Genomic DNA, 27,637 nt, shown 5'->3' on the forward strand with positions numbered 1-27,637 from the left:
CTCAGAGACACAAAAGAACTGCATGTATTCACAGAAATGGAACAAGCTGTGAACTAATGGATTGCTCATGGATCAACTCAAGAGGAACTCCAAAAAGCTGCAGCATCAGGAGATACGCAACCTGTGGGAGAGGAGGTTTGTGGAAGTGAGTCTTACTGATAGTTATCGTACCTGCAAAACCTGAAAGTGAAAACGATGGACAGACAGGACCTCTGCCTATACAGCATGAATAAAGAACAGCAAACAGTGGAACTGCAGTTTAACCTGAAACATTAACTCTGATTTCTCTCTGCAGATGCTACCAGACCTGTTGAGCTTTTCCAGCAATTTCTATTTTTGTTTCTGATTTACAGCATCCACAGTTCTTTCCATTTTTATTTAGTGGAACTGAGCAGCTACATAAATTACTCCAGGGATTTTCAGTTCCAGCACCCTAGCACAAAAGGTGAAAGTGCTACCAACTGATTTACAGCTGACTGGTAAATCTAATACAGTTTGATTCAGTTTTCAGCTAACTGAGAGGTAGTGAATTTATTCAATGCATTCATTCATTATAGACAGGATTAAACATAGGCTTTTGCTGTGTTAAAATGTGAGCAAATACAGAGATTTTATATTTCAATAGTATGGGGATGATGTAGAAGCCAAGCTGAAAGAGAGGGACTGTGCAGCTACTTAAAACCAGGACCGCTGACCCCACTTAAGAAGTTTGACATGGAATTTACATCAGACAGACAATCTATTCTGGAAATGCATTGAAATAATAAATCAGTTTCCTTTGCATGTTTACATAAGGAATGCCTCAAAAGGACCCTTTTTCACTCAGTAATTTTAGACGTGCAGATATAGAACCTGCAACTGTTACTGTCACAGCTACTATCTGCACTCATTGCACGACTGATCGGATTTTAATTATTTATTTGGAAAGCTCTACACATAACCTGACACATTGCACTGCGATATAGAGATTAATGAAGGAGGTGGTAAATGAAATCAATGAATGAGAGATATTAAGAGCTAGAGACTATGACAGGACTGGACTAATGATGGGATGGGTCTTTTGGATTGAACATAATTGAGGCAAAAGACCAACATGACGGGTCTCAATGCCAATGGGAAAATCCAGATCAGATGGACCAAGATGGACACAGTGGGCAAAGTCAAGAATGTTCATCAAACAAGAGCCATGGTTTGATGGTAAACATCAAGTTACAACCCAAAAAAGGGCAACCAGAATTTCAAAAAAAGGGCAACCAGAATTTCAAAAAAATGGGCAACCAGAATTACTTTAAGTCTATGCCCGCTCATTTTTTTTAATGAATGGGAACAGCTTCTCTCTCTCTACCCTGCCCAGTCTATTCATGATTTTGAAAACCTCCATCAAATCTCCTTCTCTTCAAGGAGAACTTACTTCACCATTTTTTTCCCCCGACCATAGAGTAAGGGATTGAGAGGTGACCTTATTGAAAATAATGAGGGCTGCAGACGAGTTAATGGTAGTGGTCTTTTCCATAGGATGGAGCATTTCAAGACTAGGGGATACAGTTTTAAGGAGAGACAAGAGAGATTTAAAGACATGAGGGGCAATTTATTTTTTTACATGAACGTGGTTTGCGGGTGGAATTAACTTCCTGAACTTTCTGATTCCACATTTCCTACCTATTTCTTCAAATTCTGACAATGTGGAAACAGCCCATTAAGCCCATGGAGTCCACACTAACCCTCCAAAGAGCATCTCTCACCCAGACCCAACCCCCCTACCCTATACCCTGCATTTTCAACTGCTAACCCACATAGCCTGTACATCCTGAACACCACTGAACCTGCACATCTTGGGCTGTGGTAGGAAACCAGAGCACCTACAGGAAACCCACACAAACTCGGGGAGAATGTGCAAAACCCAAACAGACAGTCACCTGAGGCTGGAAGCGAACCCAGGCCCCTGGTGCTGTGAGGCAGCAGTGCTAACCACTGAGCCACTGTGCTGCCTGAGAGGTGCTATGGGTTCAAATTTTGGAAGTCTAATGCTGTGCTGTAGGCAGAGCAGACAAACTGAGCCAGAGTGAGGGGTGCACTTGAGTGAAACCAGAACAGAAGCCAGAAGATTCCAAGGGCTGTGGTGACAATGAACAGGAGGATAGAGAGAAAATGTGAAGGCCCTAAAACTTAAAAGCTAAATGTTGATTATTTTGCTCTTAAGAAAATATTGAATGTTTGCTTTTATTACATTTCTAATGAATAGATCAGTCAAAATAACACAATAAAATCCATATAGCCTCAATTAGCTTAAGATCCTATTATCCAATTTTAATCAATGGTCCCTTTTATCAAGGCAAAGTGTTACTTGTAGAAATAAAGGTTAGCAGCTGCTGTAGTAATTGAATACTAATTATGGTTTATGATAATTTTGGTTTTTCTTCTGTTGGGTAACTAGGAGGATAAATTCAGCTGTTACCAAAAAGACAGCTTGTCTCTCTGTAAAATCAAACATTGCCAGTGCGAAGCTATGTTCTGGGTTCCAAAGCTAACCACAAAGTACGGCACTGTAATATGTTACTAACTGTGCTTCCAAATGAGTAGTTGCACAATTTCAAACTACGTTAATAAAGCATGTGTTTGCTTTGCTTTTACAAAGACTATAATCTAAATCCAGCTGGAATACATAAATCTAGAGTACGGGTATGTTTTGTTGTAGAAACACCAAAGTTATTCATGTTTATCATCCTCATGTGTTTTAAAAGACAAGATTTTGAAAAATTACTTGGGCTATCCCTTTAATTAAAGATGAAATGGAGGAACAAAAGGGGTCATGTGACGGACTGTGAATCCCTGGGTCTGCTTTATTCTCTCTTTTCATATCTGCAAAGATATGACTGACCCTTGGATCAAGTGGCGTCTACGAGAATCTGAGAGGAAGACAGAAGGAAAATAGAAGCAGTTAGTAACGTAGCTGAGGAAAAGAAAATGCTCGAACTATTACTCACTGCACAGAACACAGGTGGGGGAGTGTACACATACTGAGATGGTGAGGATTCAAAGGAGGCTGGACGACTCACCCATCTTAAACCAGAATAATGGAATGTCATGTATAACCCTTGTGATCTGATTCAGTTCTGGGATTAGAAGTTACCCAGCTGAGAGAGGAAAAAGGAAATAGGTGATGGGAGCAGAGAACATCTTTATTCTTGTGAAACCTCTTCAAAGTATTCATGTGACAGACAGCATAAAAGGATCTCCATGACAAGGAATGGTGATCTTTTCTGCAATCTGAAGTATAAATTGCCTATGACTGGTCAGGCAGCGTTGCATTTAGTTAGTTTTTTTTAAAAAACAGTAAAAGTCTTAATACTTGAAATCCAGTCAGGAGATATATTCAATCCAACATGTAAAACGCAAATACCTTTGGAAAAGTTAGTTTTTTAAATTCATTCACAGGATGAGGGCATCACTGGCTGGACCAGCATTTATTGCCCATCCCTAATTACCCAGAGGGCAGTTAAAGGTCAACCACATTGCTGTGGGTCTAGAGTCACATGTAGGCCAGACCAGGTAAGGATGGCAGTTTCCTTCCCGCTAGTGAACCAGATGGGTTTTTCCCAACAATTGACAATAGATTCATAGTCATCATTCAACTTTTAATTCTGGATTTTATTTAAAATAGAATTCCAATTCAACCATCTGCTGTATAGTGGTTCAAAACCGAGTCCCCACCCTCTGGGTCTCTGGATTAACAGTCCAACATTAATAGCAATAGGCTATTGCCTCTTCTTTGTGTGGATATTAACAGGGCAAAACCTCATAAAACCACCACTTCACAGCTATTTCTGAGTTGGTCTGAAATGGCATGACACCAGCTGTAACAGTTGGGAGGAACTTAGGTCATAATTAGATCTGGAAAAGTTCAGGTTAAAGGTAACTACATCTTGGTACTTTCTGGCTGAAGCATTAATTTTAAGTTATCGTGAAAAATAAAATTATAGAGATGAAAGATCAAACAGTTAACTCAGTGGGTAATGCTCTCTCGGACATGTTAATACCAGAAGAATGCATACCAGCTCTGATGTGTACATATTTACATGTTCAGTTACCAGGGACTGGAATTTATAGATTGCTGGAGACACTGCCTCTGCATGAAAAAGTTAGGGCCGGCTAGGCTTTTAATACATTTATGCTAAGACTTCCATTTCATCTGGACAGGGAGTGCCGAACAGCTGTGTGGACCCACAGCTGTCAGTGGTGACAATGTGTGGGATTGCATCCTGCCCCAAACTCTGAGGAGCTGGAGTGAAAGTTGAATGGAGAGGAGGGGTGTGATCATGTATTGCTGAGCCAGATTGACAATCTGTGGTATTCGATAAGCTCCTTCCCCATCATGGATCCAAACCCACGCCTGAGGGTGCAGTGGCATAAAACTCAGCTCCAAATCAAACAATTTGCTCAGTATATTTTCTGGCAGCCTGATGTTGTTAATAGGTGGTGTCAAGTGAAGCGAAAGGCTTTACTTTTAACCGCTTCCATGCCTAGATCTACCTGAAGGTAATAAACTGTTCTGCTTTAAATGTGTGACTGAACCGTTTCTTGGATTGGAAACATTGGCATTATCCAAACTCATAGCTCCGTCGTAACATTAGCTCATGTTGCAAATGTACTCAGGATCACATTTGTGTAACCTGGGGATTGCCCATGGGTTTAAAGCAAAAAGTGCAAAAGAAGCAAGGATGATATGATGGAATTTTTTTTTTCCCTCTGCAGTGAGTAGTTAGAGTAATGCACTGCTTGGAAATGTGATGGGGGCAGGTTCAACTGAGGCACACAAGAGAACATTGGATGGTTTTCAGAAAGAATTAATGTGTAAAGGTAGAGGGAAATTGGCACTCAGCAATGATGCTCATTTGCTGGGCTAAATTGCTTCCTTCTGTGCCATAACAATTTGCACCATCATAAAAAAAAAAGACTAAGCATCACTGATTTTTTAAGTCAAATTTATTCTTGTATAATATGACTCCTCGTCAGACTGAAACAATTGGGTAACAGAATAAAATATGACAAGATAATATCTCAGTGGGTAGAAAATCTAAAGTTGAGATTGTCACATATACTGAGATACAGGTGTTAGACAGGCAACTCACACCTTACATAAAGTACATCAAGGTATTAGAACAGAATGCAGATTATAGTGTTACAACTACAGAGAAGGTGCAGAGACACACACACACACACGTCCATTCAGAAGTCTGATAACAGAGTCATATAGATATACAGCATGGAAACAGACCCTTCAGTCCATCTTGTCCATGCTGACCAGATATCTAACCTAATCTAGTCCCTCTTGCTAACACTTGGCCCATATTCCTCTAAACCCTTGCTATTCATATACCCACCCAGGTGCCTTTTAAATGTTGTAATTGTACCAGCTTCCACCACTTCCTCTGGCAGCTCAGTCCATATACATGCACCACCCTCTGCATGAAAAAGTTGCCCCTTAGATCCCTTTTAACTGTTTCCCATCTCACTGTAAATCTATGCCTTCTAGTTCTGGATTCACAACATCCTTCGAAAAGGAAGGAGACCAGAATTGCATGCAATATTCCAAAAATGGCCTAACCAATGTCCTCTCAACTCCTATACTCAATACTTTAACAATGGGGAAGAAGCTGTTCTTAAATCTGTTGGTGTGTGTTTTCAATCTGTTGTATCTTCTGCCTGATGAACAAGGGTGGAAGAGTGTGTAACCAAGATGGGAGGGGTCTTTGATTATGTTGGCTGCTTTTCTGAGGCAGTGGGAAGTGTAGACAGCGTCAATGGAAGGAAAGCTGGATTTTGTGACGGACTGGTCTGTGTTCACAATGCTCTAAATTCTTGTGGTCTTGGGCACAGCAGTTGCCATACCAAGCGGTGATGCATCCAGATAGGATGCATTCTCTGGTGCATCAAAGAAATTGGTAAGAGTCATTATGGACATGCCAAATTTCCTTAGCCTTCTAAGGAAGTAGAGGCGTTGATGTGCTTTCTTGACTGGACCAATGTGGATGGACCAGGACAGATTGTTGGTAATTTTTACTCCTCAGAACCAGAAGCTCTGAACCATCTCCACCTCAGCCCCATTGATACAGGGAGGGGCATGTCCTCCACCCCACTCCCTGAAGTCAATGACTAGCTCCTTAATTTTGCTGACATTGAGGGAGAGATTGTTGTCTTTATACTATACCACTGAGCTGTCTATCTCCTTCCTGTACTCTGTCTCATTGCTGTTTAAGATCCCATCCACCATGGTGGTTTCATCTGTAAATTTGTAAATTGAGTTAGAGCAGAATTTGATCAGATGGTCATGAGTGTGTAAGGCGTACAGTAAGGGGCTGGGTACTTTGGCCAGGACTGTTTCCAATAATGAGGGAAGATGTAGACCAACAATCCAAAAGAATGGTTCAGTGAATGGGTTGTCCAACTACAGCCGGGCCTGAGTGGCAGAATAAGCTGGAACTCTCCCTTGAGAAAGTCATTTCACTTTGATGACAGTACAGGACTTTGCATTCACTGTTTAGGGTGAAACGTTATGTCTAAGGTGTGTTTAGGTCTCCAACAATACCTTACTGGGCAGCTTCCAATGGCACACAGCCGAGCAGCGATAACCCTGTGACGTTAAACTGGCATGAAGAAAGAATTCAGCATTTGGCAAATCTGCAGGCAAGCATCCAGCTGCTGAATAATTCAAATATGAATTGGTATGAGGGCAGAGAAACTAAACAACTTCATCTAAACAATGTGCATCTGAGAACTCTGGAACTGATGGGGAACCTGATCAAATCAATTAAGATCTTAATCAGAGAGCCACTCATTTGATTAGATAATGAATGGAAAAATCTTCCAGACATCGACAAGACAAGGCATGTACACAGCTCTGAGAATTCTGTGCCTTTTTGTGTTAGAGCCAGGGTCACCTGTGTTGATATTTTCAAAATCTTTACCCATCCCTCCTTTAGCAGAATCCCTTCATAATCATGAGGTGGTACGCAGGAAAAAATGAGTCATATCGGACTTGAAATGTTAACTCTGTTTCGCTCTCCATAGATGTTGCCAGACCAGTGGAATTTCTCCAGCATTTTCTGCTTCTGGAGGCACAGACAATGACCATTCAGAAATGCACTGATACAAGGATGATACGGAAAAAAACAAATGCAATTGGAGTATAAAGCTCTAATTAGAGAGTTAGGTGCATTGGAACATTATGTACCAAAATGTGCTGTTCTTTGTGATAATTTCTATAATAGCAATGGGTAGGCTTACACTGTGACACCAAGGAAAACAGAACAGGCAGCTTTCTGTTCTGATGAACAGTCACTGGACTCAAAACTTTAACTTTGCTTTCTTCCCACAGATGCTGTCAGACCTTCTGAGTTTCTCTGCCAATTTCTGTTTTTTGTTTCAGATCCCCAACATCCACAGTCCTTTGTTTTGTTTTAAGGAGTAATGCCAGGCTGCCTACTCCTGACAAAAGATTATTAGGTTGAATCCTGATTCGAGTCCCTTCAGGAAATGCAGCCCCTTGCTGTACGGGCCAGAGAAATCTGAGAGAAAAGTTATGATTTAAAATGGTTTTTAAACAGCATCAGTCCAGTGACCCCATTTAGTAAGGTCAAAGATTGCTAGCATTTTATGAACAGAAAAATCTGTTGGAAATGAAATGAGGAAGAAATAAAAAAGTCATAAGGAAATGTAGGTGCTCACTTTCAGGCCATGAACTGTGTTCTCCAATTTAAAGAGAGGAGCATTTCACACTTCCTATCCTCAGCTATTTCCACCATCATTCTGCATTTGGTTACTACAGGAGGTGACTGGCAGTGAACTGAACAACTAACTTCAAGGACTTTGAGATCTTGAGGTGAAATTGACAAGGGTGTGCAACTGGTGATATTGCATTGGTCACATGTTGCACACTGCTTCTTATTCAGCTCTGCCGACTTTGACAGAACTAAAAATGTAGTGGATTTTTGTTAACCAATCCATTTAGACATGTTATGGCACACATTAGGGGCAGGTAGGTCCTGAACCCAGGTCTTCTGTTCCAGAGGCAGAGATATCACCACTGTGTCACAGGATCCTCAATACTGTTTATTCAACCTGTGTAGAGATGTTATGACATACCTCTGGAGCTGGTGGGATTTGAACTCGTTCTGCTGGTTCAAAGGGGACTGACACCACAACTGTGCCACAAGAGCCTTTGAACATGTAGTATAATGCTGGGAAGAAAGATGCACCAACTCTAGCGTCCTTGACCGGGCCAACATCCCCAGCATCGAGGCATTGACCCCGCCTTGATCTGCTACGATGGGCTGGGCATGTTGTCCGTATGACCAACAGGTGCTCTACTCCCAGCTCCGAAACGGCAGGCGCAGTGTTTCAGGGAGACCCTCAAGGCCTCACTGGCCAAGTGTGGTATTCCCACAGACACCTGGGAATCACTGGCCCAATACCATCTAAAGTGGATGAGCAGCATCCAGGAAAGTGTTGAACACCTCAAGACTTGCCATTAGGAAAACGTGAAAGCCCAGGGAAAACAGCGCAAGGAATGTGCTGCCACACCAATACCCCACCTACCCCTTCCCATGACCACCACTTACCCCAAGTGTGACACAGTCTGCAGTAGCCGCATCAGTTGGTTCAGCTACCTACGGACTCACCCAGAGAGTGGAAAAGAGTCATTCTTGTCTGTGAGGGACTGCCAATGAGAAAACCTGTAGCTAGTGCACTTCTGCCAAACCTGTGTTCAACCATCCCTTGAACCTGTCCAATCACATGTCCCTGAAATTGTATGTAAAATAAAAAAAGAGTTGCTGCATTTGTTTCCCCTATACCCTTCCAACACTATCCAAACTGGAAACTAATCATTGCAAGTGATGCTAGAGAATCACACAAAAAAAAATGCAAACATGTCAAATTTGATGCAATGCTTGTGGCACAATAGCAATAACCAACTGCTGGGGAATAGTCCCCCGCTCTTCCCTGGAAAGGAATTTTCATCTTTGTATAAAACTAAAACACAGAATTCAAAAACCAATTGGTACCAATTCTGTATATCTTGCTGCTCATCCAAAAAAAAGTCACAAATTAGCACTATATAAAAAAGACAGGAACAAAACTCAATCAGAAAAGTGTTTCACTTGTCACATATCGTACTAAAATATTTCAGTTCCACTTTTTCCCAAGCCTAAAACATTAATAAATGCCAAAGATGCCTTAGATGGAAGATACTTACAAAATCTGTCATTTTCAGATAAGTCTGCTTTCCTTCCATTTTTATAGGATTGTAGTCAGCATGCTTGCTTCAACTCGTAAATATTGAAGTTAAAAGTTAGCACACCTTATCACATATCCAGAACGAGCTAACTGTGGCTGACACCAGCTGTTACGTACTGGAATCGATCATAGCTCCTTATTTTTATCATGATCAAAGCAGCAAGTTGTGAAGTTGCAGCACATACACACTAACCACAGATAGATCACCTTTTTTTTTAACAAGGTATGCATTGCAAACCTGCAGTCAGGAAGGTGCAATGTTGCAGTCACTTTGTAGAATGACCCTGTGATCACTTCAAGATTTCCTACTCAGTCCATTGGTTCTATATTAACAAATTCAAAGGGCAATCCAGCCAGTTGCCCCCATTCCACCACATCTGCTCATTCCTGATCCTTCTGCAATGTTTTATCCTTCAAATATTTATCCAACCTTCTTTTGAAGGCCACTATTGAGTTTGTTTAGGACACACTAGTCTATCGTTTTAGGTTGGAAAGGTCCCACTCTTACGACCAACATATCACAAGTTTAAAAACATACATGAAAAGGTAAGTGACATGAAAATAAACTACTGCAACTAGAAGTTAAAACCATATGTAAACATCTGTGACAGAGGTGATTAAAACATTCAGCTGTACTACTCAAAAATGGCTCTTTTAGCTGCAAAACCAATTTATCAATACCAGAATAAAATGATGCATTAGAAAAAAAATGAAACCTCATTTTAAATCAAAACATTAATTCCATCCATAGTTTCAGACAACAGGTCTTAACAGGAGCTTTTCATTTATGTTGAACACCATGAGAATATTTATTTTATAATCACTGACTAATTTGTCAAATTATTGCACAAAGAATGCAACATTTTTTGTAATAAAATGAGAAAATGTTAAATAAAAGCATTTTTTAAATTGTGAAACTTTAAAGTGATGTACTGAGTTAAATATTTTCAAAATCAACAGGAATTGGCACTCATGTCAGCACAGCAACACACCTCAAAATCTTTAAGTCATAGAATTATTGCAAAATAGACCATCTGTCCTATTGAGCTTGTGCTCGTTCAGCTGAATCTAATTAATCTCATTTCCCGCTTTCTTTCCCCCCACGTCTTCATAATCCTGCCCTTTACAAACATTCACCTATTCTCTTCTTGTAATAGCCTCAATAGCCATTGCACGGAAGTATTTTCAGCTCAAAGAATCTGCTGGTTTAAATTCTGCAAGATTTTGAAGGAATTTGAGGAAAAACCTCTTCACCCAGAGGGTGGTGGGGATCTGGAATGAACTACCTGGGAGAGTAGTTAAGGTGGAAAATATCACAACCTTTAAAAGAGTACTTTGATAAGGATTTGAAATGCCGTCACATTCAAGGTTCTGGGCCTAGTATGGGAAAGTAGTTCTAGCATAGCCGATAGTGTATTTTGACAGATATGACCAGATGAGCTGATGGGCCTCTTCTGTATTGTATGATTGAATATAAAAAGGCTTCTAACCACCTGTTCCGCCATTCACGAAGGTCATGGCCGGCCTGGTTGAGGCCCCCAATTCTACATTTCCCTCAGCGCTCCAGAATCCTTGACTGCCTTTTCTTACGAAAATCTACTTTCCTCTACGTCAAATAAATTAAATTACCCAGCCACCACTGCTTCCTGGGAAGCGAGTTACATATAACAACAAGAAAGAAAATCACCCTCATTAATAGGGAGACCTCGGATTCTTAAGCTCTGACCTCCAGTTCCAGTCTCTCTCAGAGAAACACCCTCGCAGTTTCCAATCTAAATCACATTACATGACTAAATCAGATCACCTCTTACTCTTCTAAATTCCAATGAAGAGGCCCAGGAAATGTCTGACAATTTGTCATGAGCTAATGCCCATCCCCATCAGTCAAGTGAACATCCTCTGTGAAGTACCTCTTAACATTATTTAAGAAAGGATGCAATTAGGAGACCAAAATTGTACATCGCATTCCAAGATGTCACCTTACTAATGCTCTCTTGATGTAGCAAACCATTTCCAGTTTTATACTTCAGTTCTCCTGTAATAAACTATTGCTTTTGCCATCTTAATCACATGCTGTTTTTGCAACTATTTTCAGGTGATTCATGTATGACGATCCACATCCCTCTGGACCTTAGAGTTCAGTACCTTCTCCCCATTAAAAGAATATGTTACTTGTCTACTCCTTCTGCTACAATAGTCAGGTTCACATCCATCCACATTAAAAACTTTGGCTGCTAATCTTTTTTGCTCACTCTCAAATATATTTATGTCCCTCTGCAGAGATTTTCAGCTATCTTCACAACTTAATTTCTTACAAATTTTCAGTCCCTTTGCCCATGTCACTGATATAAATTGTAAATGGTTCAGGTCTCAGTACTGATCCACCTGGCTCTTCCATTAGTTACAGCTTGCCAAACTGACAAAGATCTATTTATCACCACTCTCTATTTCCTTTTCTTCTATTCATTCACAGGAATCTGGCCTCTTTGGCTAGACCAGTTCAGCATTTAATGTCCATCCCTAATTGCACAGAGGGTAGTTAAGAGTCAACCACATTAGGTACTAGATGATGTATGTGGCAACATTTATCTTGCATCCTGTACTTGAGTAAATGTGATAATAAAACCTAAATCTAAATTCTAAAATATGTAGACCAGATCAGGTAAGGACAGCAAATTTCCTTCGTTAAAAAGGACATTAGTGAACCAGATGGGTTTTTCCTCAGTTTCTTGGTCATCATTAGACCCTTAATTCCAGATTCTTATGAAGTTAGACTTCCATACTCTGCTATGGCAGGATTCAAACTGAGAACACTGCCTGGATTTGTGGATTAATAGTCAAGCAATAATACCATTATCACCTCCCTTTCCTGTTAGCTAACCAATCATTTATCAATGTTTTTATTTACATCCTGTGTTCTCTTCTTGTGTAGCAATCTTTGACATGAAACCTTACCAAACACTTTTTCGAAATCCATGTCTGAAAGTTCCCCTTTATCCATCCCCTTAATAGGCTAAATTATTATGCTGCACTAGTGTTTCAATGGTTCATAAAATGTAAGCAAATTCCTTTAAAAACAAAGACAATGCTAAAACAAAAAAAAACACTCTAAAATTTGCAATGAAAGCTTGATGCACTAAGCACAAAGGTTTTACATCTTACTAAAAGCAGAAGTAAGCCATTTGATATGAACATGGTTGCCTCTATCTTGACATCATTTTTCTGGCCACAGTTTTCTCCATACACTTTGATGCCTTTCATACCTAAAAAAAATCTCAACCTCCCTCTCGAGTCCACCTCACAATAATTTCTCAGTCAAATTTCTCTTCTTTTCTCCTTCCTTGCAAAGCTTTTCTGGTCCCAGTTTCAGTCATCACAGCAAGGGTCAGCAGGATATTTGACACAAGGCTGCTCTCAATCTTCCACACACAAGGAGGGCAATTTAAGGCACGTTGCATATGGTGGTTGGCCATTTTGAAAACAATTAACCTTAATTTGCAGTCTTTTCCAATTAAAACTGAATCGTTTGTTTTTCTCAAAAGACAAGTCCTGATATATGAAACAACAATTATTTGTATCTGAAATCAGTGAAGTATTTTATGCTTTCAATATAAAACAATAAGATACTAAAGCTTTACAATTGTTGAAAAGCTAGACCTTACCTTGCTTCTTGAGCTGCATGTTGACTTCTGTTTCAAAGCTTAGATCCGGCATTCCCTTCTCCACTTTTTCATCATGGTAGAGACTCGCTGTTGGTTGATAGTCACGATTGAGACAGTTTATCCCGACTTTAGTTGATTTTGAGAAGGAAGGAGGTGTCTTCATCTCAGATCGAGGACTTTCCTTTGTCTGAGGAGATAACACTGGATCCTCATGTGGTCTAGAGTCCTGCATTAGCTTTGTTTTGAACTCTGGCACAGAGGTATGAGGAGGAGCTAATTGTGGCTGGGTCACCAGCCTGATTGGAAGCATCTCATGCATGGATTGAGAGCTGGACTCAACATTCATAGCAGGGGGAGTGGATTCTCCAGATTGTTGCACGTTACTCCGCACAGAGACCAACGAAACACCCTGCTTCGATCTTGTCAAGGGAACCGGGGATGAGCTGATACTTGTTCCAGTCTGGCTGGTTTGTGATCTCGGCTGTGATCTTGCTGTAGGGTCATCAGCTGGAATCACGCTCCCCAGAGCTGTATTCATGGTGTTGCGAAGACTGATGGAAAACGGATCATTAGGTACAGACCTCGGTTCTCGCTGATTTGATATAGAATTCAATCGTAAACTGGAGAGTGTGTCAGCCAAAGTGATGTGTTCCTCTTTCAGTCCTATCCTTGTTTTGGGAACTTGGCCACATTGAGAGAGTTGAGACCTTAGCGTGGAGTGCGGAGCTGCGTCTGTCTTGAGCAATGGATTGAATGCTGGTTTGTTCTCCATGGTGAGGTCTTCATCAGCAATATGGAGATCAAGAGCTGGCATGGAACCATGATTGGCTGTGCCTACATTGGCAGAGATCACAGAAGGATGGACTACTGAGGGGAACACATTGCCCTGTGAAGAGTATTTCTTCAAAGCTGGGGAAGACACGTGGTTTGCTTTAGTACCCGAATCATTGCGTCTCAGCGAACTTTGAAGTGGGGTCAACAAAGAGTTTGATTTTGAAGGCGATGGATACACAAGGCTGGATGTCGAACCATGCATCCGGTCAATCTCAATATCCGCTCTGGAAGACTGAGGGAAGCCATTTGGATTGGTTTTGTTTTGGAAGGAGGAGACGTAAGCTAAAGAGACTGCTGAATTTCCATTGGCTCTGGGAAGTGGCTTGGACCCTTGATTAAAGGATTGGCTTGAGGTGACTTTTCTATTCTGAGATGAACCAGCCCCCGGTATTGAACTTGAACTCCTCCCGATCCTCATGTGATAAGAGGGTGGAGAGGGCGTACTGGTGACAAAGCTTTCAGTGACCTTGGATGACAATACAGATGCTGGAGCAGGATGAAAAGGAGTGTTCAGTGGAGAAGTTGGAGATAATGATGATTCGTCATCCACATCGTCAATCTCAAAAGACCGTTTCAGAGCTGTTGACATATAAAAATAAATAAATTACAAAATGCTTTGTTGTCTAAAACACGAGCAAGATCATACATTATAAAAAAAAGTGACTCAACTGACACTCAGGGCTTGTGGAGAGGATAAGAGACCTTCATTACTATTCTCAATTGAAATGTAAAATTAAGAGGATTTAGTTTAAAATATTCTCAGTACTCCTTCCATGATAAGTGCTCATTGTCTGAAGCTTTACAGGATCACCATGGATTTGTAAACAATTATCACGCTTATTGTAGGTACAGGGCTTCAGCATTGCTGGCGAATGCAAGGCAAAAACCTTGACAAAATGGGCCTTCTCTCAGCAATCCTCAGTCATTACACAATGTTCATACAGGCCTTGGATTTATTTTATGAATGAAGCTGGGACCTTCTTTATAATCTGCCAGTCACGTTTTACCGCAGACATGTCGAGCATCGTCCTTATTTTGAGCACATTTCACCACTTAGCAACAATGTACTTTATAAAACTTTCCAATTCCTTTTTCTTGTGGCATCATGTGTCTTGGAGTGTTCTCTCAGTGATGATTGCTGTGCACACACAATCAGACAGCTCCGAAGCGTTTGGGGTCAGTGATTAATAAGTCCAGTATTAGGTCATAAGAAATTCAGTGTCTAGTGCTAGGTACAGTCATGTATTTGTGACACTGAAGATTAATAGGAAGGCTTCTACAGGCAGCATACATCTGTTTGGGATTCTGTGTGGTAATGTACAAAACAGAAATAGGGAACATCTATTATATCTATTCAAACCAGGCAAGTCAGGACTAAACATTATTACTAATCTACAAATCCCAGGCAGTGTTTTTTTCTTACACAAAATGTGATAAATTATAAAACTAAGTGCACAAAAAACTCCATTCAAAAGATATATATGTCCTATTAACTTAACCTGTCAATACCAACAAAATATCCCATACCAGAGGAACTGAAAAGTGATGACTGAAATCTGAGCAATGTAATTTAGCCCAACTATCAATTTTGCCAGCTCAAATTATACTTTTTTAAAATTCAAAGTTAAAACTAGCCCGACAATAAAACATAGTTAACATTTGTGAACATCTTGGTTAATCCTAATTACTTTGGAAACATATGCAAATGGTGTCAAACTTAACTTTTGCTTTTAATATATGAGAGGGTGTGTCACTGCATTGATGGACACTTAACACTTTTAAACGTCCTTATGAAGTCTTTCATAGAAAGAAGCCTATCGTATAAAAACAGCAAGTTACCATGGACCCCAGCCTGAATGACATTTACTTTCCCCATCACACACCAGAGACCCCACCAGCAAACCCACATCGGACTATTCCAGACTGCACTTGCCCCAGTTTCTGCTTCTTCATGCTCTGGATAAAGCCAGATTTCCTTGGACTTAGCTCTACGAGACGGTTTTATGACATTCCTGATGAAGAGTTTAGGCTCGAAATGTCAACTCTCCTGCTCCTCGGATGCTGCCTGACCTGCTATACTTTTCAAGCAACACACTTTTTGACTCTGACTCTCCAGCATCTGCAGTCCTCACTTTCTTGTTTTATGACATTATATGTGCAAATAACATACAACATGCAAAGATGCTTTGAAGTGTCAGAAATAGTGTAGAGCTTATTTATGGTAACTATATATATTTTAGCAATTCAAAGTGTTAGACCATTTTAAGTCTTGCTAAAAATAAAACGTTTTTTTATAGAATATGAATACTTTACAGGACGGGTCATATTAAGGGGCAGCACAGTGGCTCATTGGTTAGCATTGCTGCCTCACAGCACCAGGGACCCTGGTTCAATTCCACAGGCGACTGTCTGTGTGGAGTTTGCACATTCTCCCTGTCTGTCTGGGATTCCTCCCACAATCCATAGATATGCAGGTGAGGTGAATTTGCTATGCTAAATTGCCCCAAAATGTTCAGGGATGTGTAGGTTAGGTGCGTTAGTCAGGGGTAAATATAGGGTAGGGGAATGAGTCTGGGTGAGTTTTTCTTCCGAGGGTCAGTGTAGACTTGTTGAGCCAAATGGCCTGTTTCCACATTGTAGGGATTCTATGAAAAGCGAAGAAACTCCCCATTTCCTACTCACTGGCATAAGGGATGGGGCCCTAGAAAGATATTTACATTGCTGCCGACAACAAATCCCTTATCTTGGATCTGGAGGGCTTCAGGAGTCAGACCTGATCTTATTATGGTGCTGGGTCCTCTCAAGATGTGCTCCATGAGGATAGGTACAGAGTTCTGTGGGAAGACCTGTAGCAAGTCAGGCCAGGGAACACCGAGACGCTGGATGCTCCTTTTAGACTGGCAAAACTGACCTCTGTCCCCACGCCCCCATGCTCCCACCCACCCAGGCAACCCTCCAGGACTGGGCAGGTTGACAATGGATTCCACAGGCCAGTCTGGGACATCCTGCAAAAAGGAAAACATATGGCTCCTGGCGAGTGTGTATGGTTAGTGGGGAGGTGCACCCTCCCAAAGTGAGAAGCTGTCTACACACACAGTAATACGACCAGCTTAGAAGTGCTGTTACAAACAACGAGCAGGTTTGAAGTGGCTCTATTTGTGCAAGCAGCCAAGGTTCAGTCATGCTGTTGCTCCAGCACTTCACCAAACACCTCTCAGACATCACAGCTCAGTAAATATCTTTCTAGGGCCCCATCCCTTATGCCAGTGAGTAGGAAATGGGGAGTTTCTTCGCTTTTCATCTGGAAAAACGATGTCAAAACTTTGTGACTTGAGCTCTGGGACGATGTCACGAAGCTACAAGGTTGTAAAAAGTGGTCTCCTGGAGCTTAATAATTTTGAGTGGAATCTACTCACAGTGAACAGAAGGTAAGACTGGAGCTCAGTGGACCACCTGTCTAACCAGCCTCCCTGTTCACTAACATTAGCACCAAAGGCCAATTTCACCTTCAGTCAACTGTGAAAAACAGAGAGCTGCTTTTTTTATTTTAAACAAAGTTTCATTCACGGGATGTGGACATCACAGGCAAGGCTAGCATTTACTGAGTGCATAGTGTGTCACAGTGTCAGAAGTTGATAGCACAGAAAAAGGCCCTTCCACCCACTGAGTTCACACCAGTAAAATAATAAGCACCTAACTATTCTGCCCCCATTTTCCGGCACTTGTCCCATAGCCTTATCTGTATATTGTAAATGCACTTCCAAATGAGGTTTTCTGCCTCGACCAGCCTCACAGGCAGTGAGTTCTTCTGGGTGAGAGAGATTCAGTTTGCATTCATAAAACCTTCCCACGTAATTGGGCCAAATTGGTGCATCATAGTCTCCTCAGTTAGGAACTCAATGAATTCACACATAGTGACAATGTATAGATTCATGCATTCTCAAAGCCCTGCATGGTAGAAATCTTGCAAGTGACTGATCACGGCCTGGATTCTACGGTGAACAGCAAAGTGGTGCCATGCACTGCTGACCTCAAAGGAAAGCCACCCCCCAGCTGATTCTGCTATCTCGATGCCCAGGATTTCATTTCTCAGACCATTCATTTGCTTCTGTCTTTACTTGGAGGGAATCTCTGTGCTCCATCCTGTTTAACAGTCAATTACAGAGACAGGTGTGGACACTCAGCAATGAGGAAGTAAAATTACATCTAAAAGAAACATTGGAAATACTCAACCGGCCTGACTGCATCACTAAAGAGAGTTAAATGTTGCAGTTCAATGACCTTACAAAGAGACAATTGTGATGGAGTTAAAAATCATCCAAACATTAATTCTGTTCCTTCCCTTGTAGGGAAAAAAAAGACTCCAGATGGTTCACACATTTGTTCCCAGGATGGTGGGCGATCCTGTGAAGAGAGCACGGACAAACTGGGCTTGTAGTCTCTAGAGTTTTGCAGGATGAGAGGTGGTGATCTCATTGAAAAACTTACAAAATACTTAAAAAGGGGATTTCGGAGTTTCTCCAGCATTTAATGTGCTTGATTCAGATTTCAGAAATTTAGAAAAGGGGTACAAGTGAACTATAAAAAGAGATGGCATGAGAGTCTGAAATAAGAAAAACATTTTACACAGAGGGTTATGGAATTCTCTACCACAAAGGGCTCAGATGTCGAGTATGTTTTTTTTTATTCATGGAGGAGGGCATCATTGCCTAGGCCAGCATTTATTGCTCATCCTTAATTACCTTGGGGGCAGTTAAGAGTCAACCACATTGCTGTGGGTTTGGAGTCATGTGCCTGCCAGACCAGGTAAGGATAGCAGTTTCCCTCTCTACAGGGCATTAGTGAACCAGGTGGATTTTCCAACAATTCCCAATTGTTTCATGGTCATCACGAGGTCCTTAATTCCAGATTTTTAAAAAATTGAATTCCAAAGCAACCGCCCTGCAGTGACAGGATTTGAACCTAGGTCCATAGAATATTAGCGGAATCTCTGGATTAACAGACCAGCAATAATGCTAGGTCATCACTTCCCCTTTGAAGGGAAGTTAAATTGGTGGAGATGTTTAGAGTAGAGATTGATAGCATTATAAAGATGGGATTAGTAATAGACATAGAAGGATTCAAATCAATCAGCTAGAATTGTATTAATTGCCAGGACAGATTCAATGGGCTGAATGGCCTACTCCAGTCCCTTCGTTTCTGCCTGACCTGTTGATTAATTCCAGCTAGCTTTGTTTTTATTTCAGATTTCCACCGTCTGCAGAATCATATTTTTGCAAAATGCATTCATCACAAACAAAACAAAATTGCTGGAAAAATTCAGCAGGCCTGGTAGCAACTGTGGAGAGAGAAAGAGTTAACTTTTCGGGTCCAGTGACCCGAACTACACTGATCATTACATAGAGACAAGTAAAGGCTGGACATTCACAGAGGAACCTGAAAAAGCACAAACTTAAAGAATTGTTGCTGAAGCCTTCTGTTTTCCACGCATCAGGACTATTCACAAACATTTCAAATTAAAGAGAATACCATGGCAGTGAACTGCCAATCATTAATTGGTGCATCCTCCATGGCAATACCTCGACCACAGCAGACTTTGCAACCACTCAGCACTGTCCTCTCATACAGTATAAAAGCTGTTTTCTCCCCTTAAATTGGTATTCTTGTGAAATCGCCTGATGAGCGCAAGCCAATTGGTGTATTAAATATTGACATTAAAAATAATTGAACCCTGTGGAAATGTTATTACAATAGAGGAATTAGACATTTCATGAGCATAAAATTGGGTTTCAGGGTGGGAGAGGTTGTTCAATGGTAATTCCAACACTTAAAAACCTACATAATCACCATTCAACAAGGCATACCAAGGTTTGGTGTTGGCTGAGCAAGGTTAGAATGTAAGACATTAACCCAAGTGATTTTAAAGAGTTCTACCCATTAGAAATTCAACAGACTGTATGAAAGAGCAGAATAGCACTGCCAGCATCTCCTGGATTTCCATAGTTTATTATTTTCGCCATGTGCTGTGTGCTTGTGAATGCAGAAAATTACAATCATTTCTCCGTAATGACAATTGCAAAATCCAGGTCATTATGGTCACATGCTTATGGAGCAGTTCACAGACTCTAAAATATGACTTTATTACATTGTGAAAGAGTACATGATGCTACAGAAATATTCAGGGATAAATTTTAAAAATTACTTCACTGCATGTGGGCACTCAGTGACCGTAGTGCCAGGGGAGATACTAAGGTTCTGTCTTGCTGCAGGTGATCATTGTCTGGCATTTCTGTGGTTTAAACTGTTGTTTGCTATTTATCAGACTAGGCTTAAATGTTGTCCAGCTCTTACTGACTTGAACACGGACTGCTTCATTGTCAGAGGAATGGTGAATGCTGCTGAACGTTGTGCAGTCATCTGTGAACATTCCCATTTCTGACCTTATCTTGGAGGAAAGGTGATTGCTGAAGTAGCTGAAGACAGTTGGGCCTAGGACACTAACCTGAGGAACTCCTGCAGAGATGTCCTGGAGCTGATATGACAGACCTCCAACAACCACAACCATCTTTCTTCTATGCCATATATGACCCCCAACCAGCAGAGAGTTTCCCCTTGTTTCCCACAGATTCCAGTTTTGCTAGGGCTGCTCGGTGCCACACTTGGTCAAATGCGGCCTTGATGTCAAGGACATTCGATCTCAGTTCACCTCTGGAGTTCAGCTCTTCTATTATGGTTTGGGACAAGGTTGTAATGGGGTCAGGACTAGAGTGGTCCTGATAGTGGAGTTCTGTTAGTGAGCAGAATATTCATAGAATCATTGAATCCCTGCAGAGTGGAAGCAGGCCAATCAGCCCATCGAGTCCACACCGACCCTCTGAACAGCATTGCACCCACACCCCTTATCCTATAACCCTGCATTTCCCATCGCTAATTCATCTAGCCTGTGCATCCCTGGACACTATGGGCAATGTAATATGGTCAACCCACTTAAGCTGCATATCTTTGGTGTGGATATTGCTAAGTGAGTGCTACTTGATAGCACTATCGATGATACCTTCCTTTATTTTCCTAATGATTTAAGAGTGCACTGATGGGACTGACAGGATTCAATTAGTCCTACATTTTGTGGAAAGACATTCCTGGACAATTTTGGCTTTGTTTGTCACAAGATTCACCTTTGAAAGAGTTAAGTCATTGCCCTGATTTAAGAGAGAGACAAAAGGCTCGTATTGAGTCGAGTTATGATTCTGTGGATTGTTCTGGATCAGAGGAAACATCCAGGCTGTCTTTCTCGGAGGCAAAGTTAACTACTGGTTCTGAGGTTATTTGAATTAATTGCTGCCTTTATGTTTAAAACGTTTCTAACTCAAGGTTTGATTGGGGGTTGGGAGAGGGATTGTGTACATTATTGGGATTAAGTAAAAGGCTTTTGTGAAACATTAGCTGATCTCCCATATCACTGCTTGCAGGTAGTGAGTGGTGCAATTGTCAGGTTAGCTGCAACAATAAGGTCAGTGTTTAATTCCTGTCTGTTGTCTTTAATGCCACTTGCTCAGGTACTGCCTCTGGAAGTATGGTTTAAATAGGCACGCCCTGAAGTCAATTACAGGGTCATTTTGGCGGCAGGTTTTTGTAGATTGGCAGCTGCTTATAAATTCCTGGCTTAGGGAGTGGCCAGGTTATAAAGAAAACTGGGGTGAGAACAGCTGGAAGTGTCGAATGTTTTCTTTACCTTCCTGCATTGAAGTACAGAACCTGGAAAGCCTTCTTAAACCCACGAAATATGCAAGATGAGCACCCCATCCACCTCAAGTAAAGTTTTACTAAGAGCCCAGGAATCTGCTGTCACATTGGAACATAAGAAATCTGACCTATGATGGATCCCAACCAAAACACTGGTAAAAAAAAATATGAAGAAAACATGTTATGATGTACAGGTGTGGTTCTAAAAAAAAACAAACTCTATTTTACAAATACATTTTGGAAACTACATTTTGGTTCTTGACCGATTTAATCAAAATGTAGCTCCACTGTGTAAGCACATCTGCAAATCAATTCTTTGTTCTTTAAAATTTAAAAGCCATTATCTTTTAAAAACTAAATTGGCCAACAGCCCCATTATGAAATAAGGCACAAAGGAATTTTGCACAGACACCCGTTATGGTCCTGCACAAAATTCAACTCCAGCATCACTAAGTACAACCTCTGACTTAATAGACAAGCATTGGGCTCTGTATTTCACTCCAATGTAAGAAGCTTATACCTGGGCAGTACTGTACTCTATTAGTTTTATGGCCATTTTAAAATAACAGCAACATTTGTCTGCTCGGTTTTACAAACCGAGGAAATTTACAACTACTATTCAAAGGTTAAAGTTCAATGTAATCAGGGCAGCTTGTAAAAGGTGTCAAAACGAACTAATATGTATATGTAGCCTTGTTGCATAGCGGGCACCAGCCACAGCACCCATGGAGTAGAAGTTATTCTGCACTCATTTAAAGTTTCTTGGTCAATTCAGTAGTTCTGGGATAAATACATCAGCCACAAGCACTGTCGAATCATAGAATTCCTACAGTGCAGAAGCAGGCCATTCAGCCCATCGAATTCACACTGACCCTCCAAACAGCATCCTGCCCAGACCCACCCCCTCCCTGTAACCCTGCACCTCCCATGGCTAACCCACCTAACCTACACGTCACTATGGGTAATTTAGAAGAAAGTGAGGACAGCAGTTGCTGGACTTCAGTCAAAAAGGGTGGTGCTGCAAAAGCACAGGTCAGGCAGCATCTGAGAAGCAGGAGAGTCGACGTTTTGAGCATAAGCTTCTCATGCCTGATGAGGAGCTTCTGCTCGAAACGTCGACTCTCCTGCTTCTCAGATGTTGCCTGACTGGCTGTGCTTTTCCAGCACCACACTTTTTGGGTAAATCAGCAAGGTTAAGCCACCTAACCTGCACATCTTTGGACTGTGGGAGGAAACCGGAGCACTGGGAGGATACCAACGCAGACGGTGGTGGGGGGGGAAGAGAATGTGTAAACCACACAGACCCACTGGAATTGAACCATGACCCCCTGCCGTGAGGCAGCAATATGCTAACCACTGAGCCACTGTGCTGTCCTGTATGTAGAACTGAAGCATAATGAGCTTGAACAACAAAGCAAAACCCAGCTCATGTTTTCAGTGCAATTTTAATTAACACCAAACTGATGTTGCTATTCTTTCCTAACCGTGAATTCATGTTTTCCATTTGATTTTAGAAGCTTCCTTGTGGAGAACTTCCTTCACCAAATGTTTCATTTTGGTTAAACAGACAAAGTCTGTGTCAATTGCAGGGATTCACATCTTTTATAAGATTCTTAGGCAGCTTGACAGAGATAAAGGATGCTGGAGATCTGAAACAAGCAAAAACAGAAGTGGACAGAGAAACCGAGTTAACATTCAGGAGTTGAAATGTCAACTCTGTTGCTCCATATGAAGGGGCGAGGGGAGAGAGAGAGAGAGAGAATGCATGAATGAATGGAGGGCATACAGAGAGGGGTAGTGTTGGGGGTTGGTTTACAGAGGGAGACAGAGAGGAGAGAAAAATAAAAAAAAAAAGGACAGAACCCACCCTGAAACTTGTTCCTTCAACTTTTCAAATAAATACAAAATACTGTGGATGCTGGAAATCCAAAATAAAAGAGAAACAAAGCATCTGTGGAGATAGAAACAGAGTTAACATTGAGTCCAGGGACTCTTGAACTGGTCTGAAGAAGATTCTGGATTAGTGGTGCTGGAAGAGCACAGCAGTTCAGGCAGCATCCAAGTAGCTTCGAAATTGACGTTTCGGGCAAAAGCCCTTCATCAGGAATAAAGGCAGTGAGCCTGAAGCATGGAGAGATAAGCTAGAGGAGGGTGGGGGTGGGGAGAAAGTAGCATAGAGTACAATGGGTGAGTGGGGGAGGGGATGAAGGTGATAGGTCAAAGAGGAGAGGGTGGAGTGGATAGGTGGAAAAGAAGATAGGCAGGTCAGACAAGTCCGGACAAGTCATGGGGACAGTTACTGAGCTGGAAGTTTAGAACTAGGGTGAGGTGGGGGAAGGGGGAAATGAGGAAACTGTTGAAGTCCACATTGTACTCTATGCTACTTTCTCCCCACCCCCACCCTCCTCTAGCTTATCTCTCCACGCTTCAGGCTCACTGCCTTTATTCCTGATGAAGGGCTTTTGCCTGAAACATTGATTTCGAAGCTACTTGGATGCTGCCTGAACTGCTGTGCTCTTCCAGCACCACTAATCCAGAATCTGGTTTCCAGCATCTGCAGTCATTGTTTTTACTGGTCTGAAGCAGAGGCAAGAGTCATTTCAGACTCAAAGCCTTAACTCTATTTTTTTTCTCTCTCTACAGATACAGTCAGGAGTTTCTCCAGTATTTGTTGTTTTTTCCCCCAGCTTTCTCACTGTTTTCCTGATCCTGCAGAGAAAGCAGGAATTAAAACCCACAATAAAAAGGTTGTATTGTCACATGATCTTCTCACTTCAACTGCACAGCAACCCAAGGTCAAGGCCATTCTATTCCAATGGTGACATGGATTAGGTTACTCTGGGGAATCCCGGTCTCTGCCAGTGTCTCATTGTCCAAGTGGTTTGTTCAACTTCATTCAGATGAGTGACTATGACACTGTGATAGTGGGTTAGGAGGATGTGGTTCATTCAGGTTCCTTTGAGGTCATTATCTTTATAGAGGGATAGGTTGTAGCTCAATGATGTCGAAATATGGAGGGTGTAGTGATGCATCTTTGGCTATGAGCTCAAGCCATTGGAATGTGGCTTCAGTTTCTTTTTAAAGAAATGATTGAATAAAGGTCTTCAAGCAGGTAGATTCAATTTCACTTGGTCACAAAGGATGCTTTCATGACAGTGTGGATTTATTAGAATGATACTATGGTTCCACACTTGGGCCAATAAAATATCCTTCCTCAGGTATGCTGCATTATTCACGGCACTCTGAATATTCTCCATGCAAAGCTGAAGCTTCACTTCAATTCTCTTGTATGGATCAACAGAAAGTTTCCCAAGAGACCATTATTCCCAGAGCTCAGTTTGGTCAATGAATACTGCCAAGTTATGCCATCACTGAAGGAAATACATCAAGGCCTGATCCTGCTAATCAGAGGGAACGGAGGCCAGATTAGCGTCTGGTCTGCTTGAGTAGGCAACCACGCTGTTATTTTAATGACCTGAGCGGAGTTTGATGATCTCTAGAAAGACCGAGAATTAAACCTGGAACCTGCCTGGTCTGTGTATCTCAGTTACTCAGTGGCTATTTACCAGTATGTGGTCAAAACGAGTGACACTGGAAAAGCACAGCCAGCCAGGCAGCATCCAAGGAGCAGGAGATTCAACGTTTCAAGCATAAGCTCTTAATCAGATTGCAATGTTGACGCTCCTGCTCCTCAGATGCTGCCTGACTGGCTGTGCTTTCTCAGCACCGCACTCTATGACTCTGATCTCCAGCATCTGCGGTCCTCACTTTCTTGTTGACTTACCAATATGTTGCTAGGGATAGGGGGTGGGTTTGAGTTTTGAGGAGAGGCTGGGACTTTTTTCAGTTGAGCGGAGAAGGTTGGGGAGTGACCTTTTAGAGATTTATAAAATAATGTTGGGTATAGAGAAAGTGATTGATAAGTGTCTTTTCTGGGAGATTTCAAGACCTGGGGGGGGTGTTTCTCAAGTGAGGGGTGAAAGATTTTAAAAAAAGACAGACAGTCATAGAGATGTACGGCATGGAAACAACTTGTCCAACCCGTCCATGCCGACCAGATATCCCAACCTAATCTAGTCCCACCTGCCAGCACCCGGCCCATATCCCTACAAACCCTTCCTATTCATACACCCTCTCATTCTATACATGTACCACCCTCTGTGTGAAAAAGTTGCCCCTTTTATATCTTTCCCCTCTCACCCTAAACCTATGCCCTCTAGTTCTGGACTCCTCGACCCCAGGGAAACGACTTTGTCTATTTATCCTATCCATGCCCCTCATGATTTTGTAAACCTCTATAAGGTCACCGCTCAGCCTCAGCCCTAACCTATTCAACCTCTCCCTTTAACTCAAATCCTCCCACCCTGGCAACATCCGTGTAAGTCTTTTCTGAACCCTTTCAAGTTTCACAACATCTTTCCAATAGGAAGGAGACCAGAATTGCATGCAATATTCTAAAAATGGCCGAACCAATGTCCTGTACAGCTGCAACATGACCTCCCAACTCCTGTACTCAATAATCTGACCAATAAAGGAAAGCATACCAAACGCCTTCTTCACTATCCTATGTACCCGGGATTCTACTTTCAAGGAGCTACGAACCTGCACTCCAAGGTCTCTTTGTTCAGCAATAGCTTTGTTTTTGTTTTTACACACATTGTGGTTTGTATGTGGAATGAACTTCCTGAGGAAGTGGTGGATGCAGGTACACAGTTACAATGGTTGAAAGACATTTGGATAAGTGCATGAATAAGAAATCTTGGAGGGATATGGGCCAAAAGCAGACAGGTGGGACTAGTTTAGTTTGGGATTACAGTCGGTGTTGACTGGTTGGATTGAAAGGTCAATTTCCGTGCTGTATGACTCTATGGCTAAATGTGCTGCACAATTCATCAGACTTTGAATGCTGATAAAACAAAGGGTTTCAGCATATTATAGGTAACACACAAGAACCTTGATAGTTGGGAATGGGAACTCTAGTCAATTTGCCATTACAAGGTAACCATGTAACAAAATGGATAGGCAAATGGATTGGTTGAACGATTCATTCAAATATCAACTGAAGGTTTGATACATTTGAGGTAACTGAGAACCACAATACCTCTGGAAAGAAATGTCTCTTCATCTGCTTCACTTTATTCAGTTTGAAGAGATTGGAGCTCATTATATGTGATGAGTTGAATATCTAGTTCCATTGCTCCATTGCCTTAAGGGCTATATTCCTTGTTACAGACAAGCCAATGCAAGCTCTCTTTTGTTGCTTTTAAATCTGTAAAAGGCATTTTCGCCCTTTTCGCAAATGGAAACGTTTATTTGGTAATTAGACTGTCGTGCTGTCTAAACTAGCTGCCAGAAAGAAAACTTGATAGAAGCTTAATTCAAGGCCCGTCTTGTCTCAAATGTTTGGAAGGTATAAAGGCACTTTAAAAAAATAGTTGTATACTCTTTACTCAAGAGTGGTTTCAATTTTTGTAGAAAAGAATCATGCCAAAATATTTTGTGAGGAGAATGAACTTTTGTTAACTAGACCAGCCACTTTTGTAACCAACACACTCTCATGTGGAGCAGAGATCATCTCACAGGCTCTCAGTCACCAGTCCGGGACACAACACAAATTCAACAGCTTCCTTCCACGTTCACTTCACGTGAAACTTCTCTAGACTACACCTCCTCCCACCCTGCCCCCTGTAAAAACGCCATCCCATATTCCCCATTCCTTCGTCTCCACCGCATCTGCTCCCAGGAGGACCAGTTCCAAAACCGTACAACCCAGATGGCCTCCTTCTTCAAGGACCGCAATTTCCCCCCAGACGTGGTCGACGATGCCCTCCACCGCATCTCTTCCACTTCCTGCTCCTCCACTCTTGAGCCCCGCCCCTCCAACCACCACCAGGACAGAACCCCACTGGTCCTCACCTACCACCCCACCAACCTCCATATACAGCGTATCATCCGCCGTCATTTCCGCCACCTCCAAACGGACCCCACCACCAGGGATATATTTCCCTCCCCTCCCCTATCAGCGTTCCGAAAAGACCACTCCCTCCGTGACTCCCTCGTCAGGTCCACACCCCCCACCAACCCAACCTCCATTCCCGGCACCT

General features: G+C 41.8%; 1 protein-coding gene across 1 annotated transcript in view; it reads right to left on the reverse strand.

Annotated features, from left to right (window-relative positions):
- Positions 1 to 27,637, reverse strand: part of LOC140464628 (neuronal-specific septin-3-like) — a 408,811-nt gene that overhangs the window by 354,554 nt on the left and 26,620 nt on the right. The window contains exon 2 of the mRNA XM_072559949.1: positions 12,957 to 14,369. Coding sequence (XP_072416050.1) covers positions 12,957 to 14,369 — 1,413 coding nt within the window. The remainder of the gene's footprint in view (positions 1 to 12,956; positions 14,370 to 27,637) is intronic.

Source organism: Chiloscyllium punctatum, chromosome 40 (assembly GCF_047496795.1).
Source record: "Chiloscyllium punctatum isolate Juve2018m chromosome 40, sChiPun1.3, whole genome shotgun sequence".
Lineage (NCBI taxonomy): Eukaryota > Metazoa > Chordata > Chondrichthyes > Orectolobiformes > Hemiscylliidae > Chiloscyllium > Chiloscyllium punctatum.